Raw genomic sequence first — 12,344 nt, 5'->3', positions numbered from 1 at the left:
TTAAAAGGGCGTATCTAGTGTTGAAAACTCCCTGACAATGTGGGGTCTGTGAAGGAAATTTCTAGACAGTCATACCCTTGCATAAGTTCTAAACAAGGAGGCTGGTTCAAACCCGGACCTCCAGGCCACAAGTGGAGAGACTCTACCACTGCGCCATGCCGGGCCGGGTAAAATGCGTAAAACATTATTTTTGGAGATGAAAAGTGGAGTAAACTCTATTTAGAAATATTCACCAAATATACCTAAAAAATATATATGGACAAAATGATTCCATGAACAGCTAAAACGAGGATTCTAAGTTTTCCTGACTTTGGTCACATGGATCATTGCAGTCACTGGCATGTTCTTCTCCACCATGGACACAACATTGTCAACTTGTGGAGTACCTTGGCCTTCATGATCATCCTTGTCATCGTACTGGATTTGTACTAGGCTGAGACTGGAGGTCATAAATCCCATCTCCAAAATGTTGGAAGCTGAACTGGATGGAACCTTTTGGCACTACACACAGGAGCAAAACAAATAAATTTGGAGGTAGGTAAGGTCCTTCAGTTAGACAAATCAAGTGAAGTTAAATGTAGTTACCTCACAGTTCTTCAGAGTAAGTTTCTCGAGGGCAGGCGTATAATGCAGGAAACTACACAACGTCTGAATGTTGTCACCAATCTCACATTGTTCAAGGACCAGGGTTCTTAGATTGCGGAACATTGGTAATCTATTGTGCTCCTCATCAAGTATCGCCTGCAACATAGGACATGGGGCAGATTTATCACTTCCTGGCGCCATCAATTGAAATTGGTACTCGGCAGGCCAAGGAACACCAAGTGAAGGAGGTGGCGAAATATGTTGTGCCTACATTGCATAGGCAAGAACAGGGTTAGTTAGTGTGCACTTGCATTATGCAGTTGAATGAATGGGAATTACATACAAATGAAGCAAGCACAAGACTAAAGGAACAAACCATATCACGAAATCCTGACAACTCCAAGCTTCTGACGTTGGATAGAGAGCGGAGAAATCTACATAGCATCGGTGGCAACAAATTTGCGTCCTGTTGAAAAACAAAGGGATATCCTTTCACCGGCAGAGGGTTGTCCAATAAGCGGACGGATGCTTGGACAAGATCAGGCGCATCCCTTACGGTGACAGAGAAGGCTCGAAGGCCACGGAACTGGACGGCAAGGTGCAGCGAGGCGAGCCGAGGGGCTATGACCTCGAAGTTTAAGATGGTGTCTGCCTCAACTGTGAGGTTCTTGAGCGTGTTGGACTCGATCCTTGAGAGATTGGACATGTCTGAGCTTCTGATCTCCAAGTCTTGGAGGACTCTGAGCCAAGCGAAGAGATGCTTCTCGAAATCCTTGTGGAGAATCACGTCCTGAAGGAGCAGCTTAGTGAGGCGGTGGGTGCCTGAGGCGAAGGAAGGCAGCTTGATGCCGCGTACTTCGAGCACCGCCGGGGAGCACTCGAGGCCACGGCTAACCCATCTGGTGTGGGCGGCGCAGATGGAAGAACGGCGGTCGTGGTGGGCCCGCCTCCACAGAGGCCGCGGCGAGGCGACGCTCACCCGCAGGGTGTGCAGCGGCGAGGAGGCGCAGGTGCTACGGCGAAGCAAGAGGTTGTCGACGAAATCGTCCAGCTTCTTGTGCCGCTCCTCCTCATCTTCCCCCTCTTGGTCCTCCCCGCCGTCGATGTCGAGGCACGGGACGGCCAGCCAGAGGCGGCGCCACCTCGACGACAGCACGCAGGTTTGCACGACCTGCCGGGCCTCCAGGCGGGAGAGGATGGTGTGGAGCAGGCAGTCCGTCAGGTCGCTCAGCCGGTCGACGCCGGCGGCATCCATGTATTTCAGATCGGGAACGAGTCGACTGAGAAGATTACCCTAGATCCGTTCCTGTACGCGTCTTCAACTTCTTTTCTCGAAGGGGTATATGTCAGGGTGTGCAAAATGGAACTGAAAACCAAAAACTGAAGAAAACAAAAACTGAACCAAAATTTTGGTCTTTTCAGGTTTTAATTTCAGTTTCAGTTTTGAAATCTGAAAACCATTTGCATTTCGGTTTTTCCGATTAGAAACTAAAAATCATTTGATTAAACCGAATTAACCAAAATTAAGGTTTTTTAGTTCAAAAAAGCGTAATAGGCTGCAACAGCACAATACTTTCGAGCTATTTAGTGCTTCATTTTATGTGATTAGCATGACTGCTTATCCAACGTGCATTATTTATCCTTTTTTTTAATTAATTTTTGCTCATTATGATATATATATAGGGTCGCGCTATTCGTCACCCTGGGTGAGGCATAGTTATTCTTCACCCCCCTCTATTTTACCATCAATGCACCGTAAATTTACGTTCCGTAAATTTTGTCTTATTTCCGACGCAAAAAGAGACCGTAAGAAAATATATAATCGCCGTAAAAAATATTTTATGTTATGTAAAATTACAAACATAAAAACATAGTCTAAAATACACATAAACTGCAAATTTTCTTGTCTTATGACCTATATTTTTATTTTCTTATGTCAAATTTTATGTAGTGAATCAATAGGAATGTAACTATTTGAATTCGAAATGTAATTTAATTATGAAATAATCGTAAGATTACCTCGGGTGAAGAATAACTTATTCTGCACCTTGGTTGATGAATAGTAACACTATATACATATATATATATATATATATATATATATATACGTGAAAAAGTTATGTGTTGGATTAAAAATTTACACCAACTTTGATTAATTTGGTTATTACTGAAACCGAACCGAAAGTAAATGCTTATTATCGAAACTGAACTGTATCTATGTATAAAACCATATAAACCAAAGTATAAAAGACATATAAACCACAAACCGTATAAACCAAACCGAATCAAACAAGAAAACCGAATGCACACTCCAAGATGTATGCTTCTTCAACTAACAGAAGTTGGCTAAGGTCAACCCTGCGATTAGGACGATTAGGAACAGATTCGGCCGGTCGCCCAGCAGTCAGACCTAGCCAAATGGGTCGCCCCGGCACGACACGACTAGGGTTATATGTGCTAGACACAGCACGGATTGGCCGCGCACAGCAGGTACACGGCCCGTGCCGGGCCGGCACACATGATGCCCTCCCTGGCCCAGACACAACCCCTATGTTACACGGGCGGGAACGGCGGCCGTTTCGCACGCCAGCCCGCGAGAATTCAGCCTATTGGGTTGTTTTGGACCTATATTAAGCCTATTGGGTTGTATAAAAATAAATAAATGGCCGTGTGATGCCGGCACTCGTGACCAGTCTCACGGCCCTAGATGGGCCACATGCTGGCATGACCTGATTATATAAACATGCTACCAGGCCGGCATGCTAAGACTGACCCATTTGGTTGGGTTTGGCCACACCCACATGATCAACCTTCAAAATAACCGTCAGACCAAATCTTTTCTTCAACTTCAACTTACACGTGGCGCAAGGACGAGCGATCAGCACGATCGCTTCACCGGTCGGCTGTGTAAATTGTTAGCCCCACTATTATCGCTTAAATAAAAAATAAAATAAAACAAACTCCGTGATTAGAGCAACAAAGTTGAATCTTGTAAAACGAATCTGCATCACTGCAAAAGGCACGACAGAACAGATCTTGTAAAACCATACTACATATTTGAAACTTAATGTTCGCGCCACCATAGTTCACCAGAGTTCATACATTCAAACATACAAACTTAAAAACATACTAGATAAAACCTAATCTAAACTAGTTTAGGGCTTCGCCTTTAGGTAGAACTCGATCGCCGAATTGTAGAGAATGTACGCAAGGTCGTACCCCTCCTTTGCCGCCTCGAGCCGCGCGGCGGCCGCTAGTGCCTTGGTGGTGGGCCAAAGCGCGTCCCTGACCTCATGGAAGCTCGGCCGTGCCTTCCGGCCGCCGGTACGAGAGAGGGTGTCGCGCTCTTTGGCCTGCTTTGCGAGCCATGGCTTAACCGGAGGCTGGCTGGAGCTGCTTGCCTTGGCGTCGTGCCGGGGGCACTTGCGCGGGGGTGAGCCGCCACGGCCCCCACACCAGTGACCTTCGCCGGACATAGATATGCTGTAAAAGTGTGTGCGCGCACAAGAATCAAGCACATGAATAGGTGGATTGGTTGCCGAAGTTGGTGGGATTGCGGCGAAGGCAGGTAGGGGAAATGCTATGCAAACACTACTCGGGACGAACAAAGAGCAGATCCTATAAAAACGCCCGAAGTTATAAGGGCCAGCAAGGTTTTACCAGATCTGCTAGGGTTGCTCTAACAATGCAGATGGAGTGATGCTACACTACTATGGGTAGTGTTAGCACAAAATAACGCAAGATTTCATCCAAATGTACTGCCAAAACATCATCTTTCATATGGAGTATATCTCGTATACATTCATACAAGGTAGCATCCAAGAAAGCTACGATGATTAGGGATCGTGAGTTCTGGGGCAAAGGGAAACTGATTCCCATTGAGTCAACCCCTCCGACAACCTTTACCTCCAAAACACATGTAACTATTCCTGTGTATGATACCGGACATTAACAGCTACTGCTAGCTTCAGTCTTGTACTCGTATGGTATTTGCTCCAATTGGGTTCTTGCTGCAACTGGGTTCTTCTTCCGTAGTGGCCAAAAACAAAAAATCCCAAAAAGGAGGATTACCTCCTGCCTCTGTAGTAGCAGTTGGAGAAGAATCCAATTGGAGCAATTCATGCCAGTACAAGATTGAAGCTGCTACATCAGTAACAGATTTGGTACACCTAGGTTAGGTGCTCCCATCAGGGTTCGTCTCCATTTTCGATGTATTGTCATCACCCGATGTATTGTCATCACCACAAATGCTTGATCCAGCCACCTCAGAGTTGTTGGACTTTCCGTTCCTCAGCTTGTCAAGTGCTTGCAACCATGGTGAATCAAGAATTGCTTGAAGCTTAGACTTGTCCATTGTATTCAAATCTGCCATGCTCAAATCAAGTGAAACTTTACCACCAGTTTGTGCGGCATTCTCCACAGGGTGATCTTGTTCCCCAGTTACCTCCATAGCATCTGAAAATTTTGGCTTGTGTGTGGTGTTTACTTCACAGGGCTTCTCGGTTTGTATGTTGATATCAACAGGGCACAGTATGGTGCTACCATCCTCCTTCACTAGACCATCGTCTGTGGATGCAGGTTTGTTCAGGTCAATACTGAACTTGTTCCCATCAGCGTCGAAATGTGGATGTTTCCTGTCCTCTGCACCATTCACTTGGATCTCTTTTCCAGAATTAGTAGGGTTGTTATTCTCTCCAAAGGATGGGCGCACAAGCTTTCTCCTCTTCATTTTCCCACTAGTCTCCTTTCCTAAGTTGTCATCCAGCTGCGCTGTTTCTCTGCGCCTCTTGAAGTTTAAGAAGGGAGGCTCTGCGCTTTCTTTTCCTTCTACTACGTTTGGCAGGTTTAGCTCAGCAAGAGGACAGGTTATGTCAATGGACTGTTCACCAACCAACTGGTTACCAGCATCATAAGTAAGTGCTATATCCTCTCTTTTGTGAGAAATAAGTGTCATGTTCTCGCTTCTGATCTCTCTTTCTTTAGAAATATGTGTTCTATTCCCACTGCTCCACTGTTTTGTTCTATTGGAAAGTGAACTAAGCATTTGACTGAGTGAAGGACCAGTAATTTCTTCAAGAGGTTGTTGCATCGGCGATAAGCGAGAAAACACACTGCTTTGTGAACCAACAATTTCTTGAAGAGGTTGTTGCTTCAGCGATAAGCGAGAAAACACACTGTTTTGTGAGCACTGACCAGGAACTATTGTTGTGTTACTTTCAGCTCCTATTTCACGGTTTGTATGTAATTGATCTGACATGTTGGCTCCAGCAACATTTCGAAGATCCAGTGAACCTGAAACACTATGATTGGAACCATGTTTCCACCAATCATTATCAAAATCTTGAGCACAATCAGCAATCGGGATGTAATCACTAAAATCATCTTTCCGTTGACCAATTGTTGATACTTCAGGAACGTCAGGGTATGCAGGAATACCTTGTTGGATTAATACTGGAGCTATTTGAGCTCTTTCCATGCTTAAGTGCTGATGCTCAGATGTGTGTATCTCTTTGCACTGGTGACAGTCGATATCATAGTTGTCCTTCAAGTTAGCACTGCCTTGTGGATTTGCCAGAGAAAAATGATATGAAGGGACATTTGGAGTTGAATTCACGTGGTTTCTGTCTCCGCCAGTTAACGCATGAGTAATATGTTTTAGAGATCGTGAAGTACTGCCTACATATGACTGCTTTTTAGACGACCTAATTCTATCAGTTGGACTGGCAGTCATGCATCCAGAAGACAAGCTACTGTGCATGTAGTCATCAGATATTGGATATGATTGATTTGTAACAAATTGATCTCGGTGATATCCATTTGTCTGAGAACAGGGAGCATATACCTGAGTTGAAATGCCATCTACTGTCGAAACATCTTGGAGATGTGAATTGTTATGATAAGGTAATATCTTTTGAACATGATGGCTGCTGCGGATGGGATCAATTTGGACTCCAACGGGTTTACTTACCAATGGCACTGACAGATTTGTTCGTGCCTCAAAATTATGTGGTGCCGTTCCACGCATCCTTGTAGGAGCAGAATAGTTTGTTCCAGCTGTTACAGTCAAAGTGTGTGATTGATCAGTAGAAATGGGAGAAATATTTGGAGTCAAACTCCTTTTGTCTGGTCTCCCTTTACTGAAGTGGCCTTCTTTCGAATGAGCACTTATGGTGTAGTTGCGAATAGGTTGCTCTACCCTCTTATTATCAAACAACTCATATAGCTGGACAACCTGTCAGTAAGAACAAGTTTGTGTGATTACAGCCATGCAATTAAAAAATCATGGATTTTAACTTTTAACCAAGTTCTGTAGTAAAGCAAACCTGCTGGTAGGAAAGGTCAAAATAGAATTTATATATCGTATAGTAATTCTCTTTTATGGCATGAGAGAACTCATCTTCTGCAAGTGGTCTGCACTTCCAAATAATTTTGAATCGAACCTAGAAAAAAACAATTGAATAATTCTTACAGTAGCACACAAATACAATAAAGAAACAGTTCCCAGAACCGAGAACGAATTATAACGGGTATTTTATATTCAAACGACTGCCTAGTACTGTAGTAAATGCAAAAAAAAAATCCTTAACAAGAAGTTTTTAACTAAAAACCGTGAAGTAACCATCTAAACCAAAAAAAGAAGTATATCAATCTGTTCGTCCGATGTCATACTTTATTTTTTAAGAACGTTCCCAGATGGCTGAATAAACAACTCATTTAGGGTTGTAATGACAGAAAACTTTGTGTCCATTGTGTCAGCAGTCTTATTTTTTGCTGGGCACCTTACATGATCTTTTGTCAGAGCTATCTTAATTATTAATTGATGTGAAGTGTCAAAAGTTAGATGCATGTGTACAAATGCAACTCTGAGACAACACAAGCTATGCCAAGATATATAGTCTTGAAGATTCAGCTCATAACTTTGGGGTAAGTGGTCATTTGCTTTTATTCCACCCAAAAATTTGTTTGAGAAGTACAAAAAAATTGTCTAAGCCTGTCTCGTGTGATTAAAAAATCAGAAAGAGCATCTTCATGACACTAAAAGCCTGAAACCAAACAATTAACAATTATTTGAGCAGTCATAAAATTTCCAACGACAAAGTGTTATTTTTCAGAGATATTAAACTCAGAAGACCCTATATTTTGATAAATTTGAACTGAAGAGACATATGTTTGATGCAGGTTACCTGTGCAGGATATGAGTGGCCAGAAGATCTAAAAGCAGCTCTGTCAGTAATATCCAGTCCACCATCAGAGGCGGCCTCAAACACCCCGTAAAGCTTGCGTTCGTTGTAGTCAAAGAGAAAGAGAGGCATCCCTTGTTTGACATTGTTGACAAAGGGCTGATACTCTAAAGCAAGTCTGAAAACGCCTGAGCCAAAGAACTGCTCCCTTGCCCTGGTGTTGCACATGAAGATGGCACCTGCCATGTCGGTGTCTTGCCTGAAGGAGAGCCTCATCCTGACATTGCAACATGAACAGGTGACATCGATCAGAAACAAATCTGTACTAAGTCATAAAATCTCGTTATAGCACATTTAGCCAGTGATGAGCAGGATTTTTCATCCATGAAACTCATAATCCAGTATTCCTCGTTATCAATACCAAAAGATGTTTGTTGCACAGCTAATTCTGGAGGTTAAAAACAGGTATAATCCTTTATTCGAGGTCGCAACGTAAAAAAAAGACTAGAAAAGAAGATTGATTCGTCCTGATCAAACAAAGGAAACAGGACAAACGCGCAGGGGAATCGCACGCGTGCAAACAACGAACCAGACCAAATAGCCAGCGATCTTGCGAGATGGATCTTGTACGTACGGTTCAACGTTGCAGTATACCAAGTCGATTGCAGGCACTCGCAAACCCGTCATCCCCAACCCCAACCCAGACAAACTAAAAATAGATCGGAACTGAATAGGAAAAACTAGGCAGGCGGAGACGCGCTGATCGAAACTGGCTAGCCGAAAACCCTAGCCCCGAGTTGGTGAACCGACTACCGCCAGCAGATCATCCCTATCCTACCGAATCCAGTCGGGTAAGCAGAGATGCAAGGTCATGGTGAAGTGGAAAGGGGAAGGACGCCATACGCGCGAAGGACCAGGCGTCGTCTCGCGCCGACGACGGGCGGGGGCGCGGCGCAGCAGGAGGACAGCCGCCCGATGACAGGTGCGGCGGCGGCTGCTGCTGCTGCTGCTTGTCGTAGATAACTATGGGTTTGCGGCGGCGGCTGCTTTTGTTTTGGGGAGGGGGGGAATTGGGGGAAAGGGGATGATTCGGCGCGGTGTTTATATGACGACGGGTTTTGATTTTGGCGAGCAGCGGGAGGCCGAAGAAGGCGCAAATCGGCCGCCGTCGCGTTCCCTTCTGTATTTGCCGGAGGTGTTTTTTTTTTTTGAATGCAATATTTGCCGGAGGTGGTTTGTTGTGTGCCTCCGCGTTGCCGCGTGCGTGCGAGCGAGCGTCGCGACCGGCGGCCCACCGAGACCCTCCACTGCATTTGGAACAGGCCCTCCTCGTGTTGTGCGCGAGGACAGTTGGGTTGGCTTTCTTTAAAAAAACATCAGTATAGACCCAAGCGATCATATACACGCGCGTACACTCATCTCTATGAACGCACACACGCACATCCTATCCCTATGAGCATCTCCGAAAAACTGAGAGGGTGTTTGTTTTCAGGGACTTATTGGTTTAGGGACTTAAAAAAGTCTAGTCCCATCTAAACCAAACAGTAGGGACTTATAGGGACTTAAAGTGGGCATTTGGAACTTATGAAATAGGACTCTCAAGGAGGGACTTATAGGGACTTATAGTTGTAATATGGTCTTATAGAGACTTATAAGTCGCAGGAACCAAACAGGTAAGAACTTTTTAGGGACTTGAGACTTATAGGTTGTGACTAAAAAAGTCCTAGGACTTATGAACCAAACAGGGCCTGAGCCAGGATATCATCTTGAGATTTACGAAGTCACCGTAGGCGCCTCGTAGTCGATGAAAACTTCTCCTCCCACTGAGCGCGCATCATCAAAAGTCCTGAAATAAATTCGGAATAAATGCGAGCATCAACACTTGAACCCTGATGGGCTGTGGATATCATTGTCCACCTAACCATCCAATCACTGAATGGTTCGCAATAGTTGGGTTGGCTTATTGCTACTTCCTCGCTTCAACTAAAATCACGACAAGAATTATGAAACAAAAAGGAGTAACAATTCATAATTTGATTTTATAGACTAATAATTTACTCGTGCTGCTCGTCAATATCAAATCTCGCTTGCTAGTTCATCATTATATATTGCATCTCTGCTCGGTGCCCGAATGGATTTCTTAGGGTAGGGATTCCTGCTCGTGTTAGTTAGTTCACCAACTCATCGGGGTTTTTTTTTGAGGGAACCAACTCATCGGTTTTAATCAACGCGTGTTCGCCTATGCACTTTTTCCTATTCAATTCTGATCTACTTGTGTTTGTTTGGGTGTTGAGGTTGGAGGGTTGCGAGCATCTTTAATGACTTGGTATACTACGGAATAGATCATTGATCCTTACAAAATCCATCTTGTATGTTCCCTTTGTTTGATCAGAGAAAAACCCTCTTTATTTTTTTGGTTTTGTTTGCATTGCGATCTTAAACAAAGGATTAAACTTATTCTCTTTGCAACAAACATGTTTTGGCATTGATATAAAGGATCTAATGAATTATGAGTTTACTAGATAAAAAATCCTGGTTATCACACGTTGAATGTGCTATAACGAGATTTATGATTTGTTAAACTCAGAAGATGATATATTAAACACGTTGATATAAATCTTCCCAGTCTATTAAACTCAGAAGATATCTTTTGTCTGACAAACATTCTTAATTGTTTGATCGCAATGTAAACATCAAACAAATTTTACGACCGCTCAAATAATTCTTAATTGTTTGGTTTCATACTTCTAGTGCCACGGAAGAGGCTCTTTCTAAAATTTTAATCACGTGAGATACATGGCCTTAGAAATTTTATTACACTTCTCAAATAATTTTTTTAGTTGAGTAAAAGCAAATGACCCGTTAACCCAAAATAAGATGTTATTTATGGTACTTACCGAAGTCCACATTTGTAAGTAAACAAAAATCAAGTCAGGTCGATGAGGAATTGGCCATCAATACAGTCGTGTTGCCCCCTTTTTTCCAATCATCTTATCCTCTTCAAGGGGACAGAAATCACCGCTGCAAAAGAATAATTTAGTCATCAAGTCACTGCAGCCTCATCTTCCACTCAGTGCTCTACTACTACTCTATATGTTCCCCATCTATCATCAGATCGTGCAAGGGATCACAGCACCTTTAATGAATTTGGCTTTGAGATGCATCAGATCTGGTGGTTTTTGAGTCATCATAGACTAGGAACAAGGTGGTAAGATGTTGGGAGAGGAGGCATGAACTCGGAAATAGATCCATGAACCAAAGAAAAGAGAGGATGAACAAGATGAAAATCATGGTTGATTTTTGGTGAGGCGGTTAGCGAATGGACAATGAATAGGGAGGTGGCGACGGTGAGGGGAGGAATATGTGCTAGGGTTTGACTCAAGAGTTGATTATATAGGAGGACGCGTTGTATATGAACAGTTGGATCCATATAAAAATATTCATGATGTTATGCCACAAAAATGGTGACCTCTAAAACTTTCTACTTTTGCGACAATGTATGTGGACTCAAAATAAAATGGGTGGGATGGCAATCAGACAAGTATCAAGCCAGAAATCCAGAAACTGCGGCCCAAACCGACCACCCTTCTTTTTGTTATACATGGACCCATGGGCACAAACCTGCCTAAACCTATCAAGTACTCCATGCCCAATACCCATGGTCGTAATACATGAGCAAAATAAGAACTCCATGCCCAATTTCCGAGTTCTGTTATGGTGTGGAGGAATAAACAGTTGGAAAGGGGTTGGCGGCCCTTGATGGCCCATGCAACCTAGTTGCGGCCACCATGCTCACGATGCGTGGGGGCATGAGCCTCCTTTGTTGGGCTTCGTCATCTGACTTCTTGTCCTCAAAACCATCTTTATTTTTTTTCCTTGTCAAGTTTTACTACTAGCACATAAACAACACAAATTTGCATTTTTCCTCGGAAATTGGCGCAAGTAGCACTAAGAATTATTGAAGACGCGAGATTTGAGGAAAAACATATGCAAAGTGATTCAAAAAATTAGATATTGTATCACCTGGCTTTTTTTATTGACATCTGACACTCATTTCATCGCATCACTCTTAGACCAATTGCCCCCTAATCAACTTGTTGATGCTTGTTGACGACTTGTTCGCATGTTTTCAAGTTATTTTCTAGAAAATCACCCAAATGAACATCTCATCCAAAGATTCAGCTCCATATTAGTCAAATCCCCCATTGGTCTAAATGTACCATCATTTTTTTAGCAAAACTGTCAACCATATTATCCTTATCATCAAGCATATCCTTCTCGTTCTATATAGATATCCCAACTCAGTTCTCTTGGGGCACCCCCTCATTCTTTCGACAAAATATGAATCTTTGGCTTACATCTTCATAATTGACAAATTTAAATCTAGTCTTAGTGGTTATAAGGCCAAGATAATACCTAGTGCGTAGACTCGTTCTCATCAACTTGGTGTTTGCATCCATCCCAGACAATTACATGTCCAACATTCTCTTTGAGAAAAATAGTCTGATCCTCTATTGATTAACAAAAGAGTTTACATGATCAAGGGGTTCAAGCAGCCAGACATGTCATCCTAGTGCT

General features: G+C 43.2%; 2 protein-coding genes across 2 annotated transcripts; both read right to left on the bottom strand.

The window, feature by feature from the left end:
* Positions 1-168: 168 nt before the first annotated feature.
* LOC125554100 (MEIOTIC F-BOX protein MOF-like) lies at positions 169-1,911 on the bottom strand. Its single transcript, XM_048717708.1, has 3 exons — positions 962-1,911; positions 586-852; positions 169-501 (listed from the first exon to the last, which is right to left on the bottom strand). The coding sequence occupies exons 1-3, from the start codon at positions 1,838-1,840 to the stop codon at positions 295-297; spliced, it is 1,353 nt and encodes a 450-aa protein (XP_048573665.1). The 5' UTR covers positions 1,841-1,911; the 3' UTR covers positions 169-294.
* Positions 1,912-4,275: 2,364 nt separating this feature from the next.
* LOC125552579 lies at positions 4,276-8,954 on the bottom strand. The gene is made up of 4 exons (XM_048716182.1): positions 8,670-8,954; positions 7,770-8,043; positions 6,909-7,025; positions 4,276-6,817 (listed from the first exon to the last, which is right to left on the bottom strand). Exons 2-4 carry the CDS (start codon positions 8,040-8,042, stop codon positions 4,760-4,762), a joined length of 2,448 nt encoding a protein of 815 aa, XP_048572139.1. The 5' UTR covers position 8,043; positions 8,670-8,954; the 3' UTR covers positions 4,276-4,759.
* Between the last annotated feature and the right edge of the window lie 3,390 nt (positions 8,955-12,344).

This window comes from Triticum urartu, chromosome 4 (genome assembly GCF_003073215.2).
Source record: "Triticum urartu cultivar G1812 chromosome 4, Tu2.1, whole genome shotgun sequence".
Classification (NCBI taxonomy): domain Eukaryota; kingdom Viridiplantae; phylum Streptophyta; class Magnoliopsida; order Poales; family Poaceae; genus Triticum; species Triticum urartu.
This window is presented reverse-complemented; position numbering and strand designations above follow the sequence as displayed.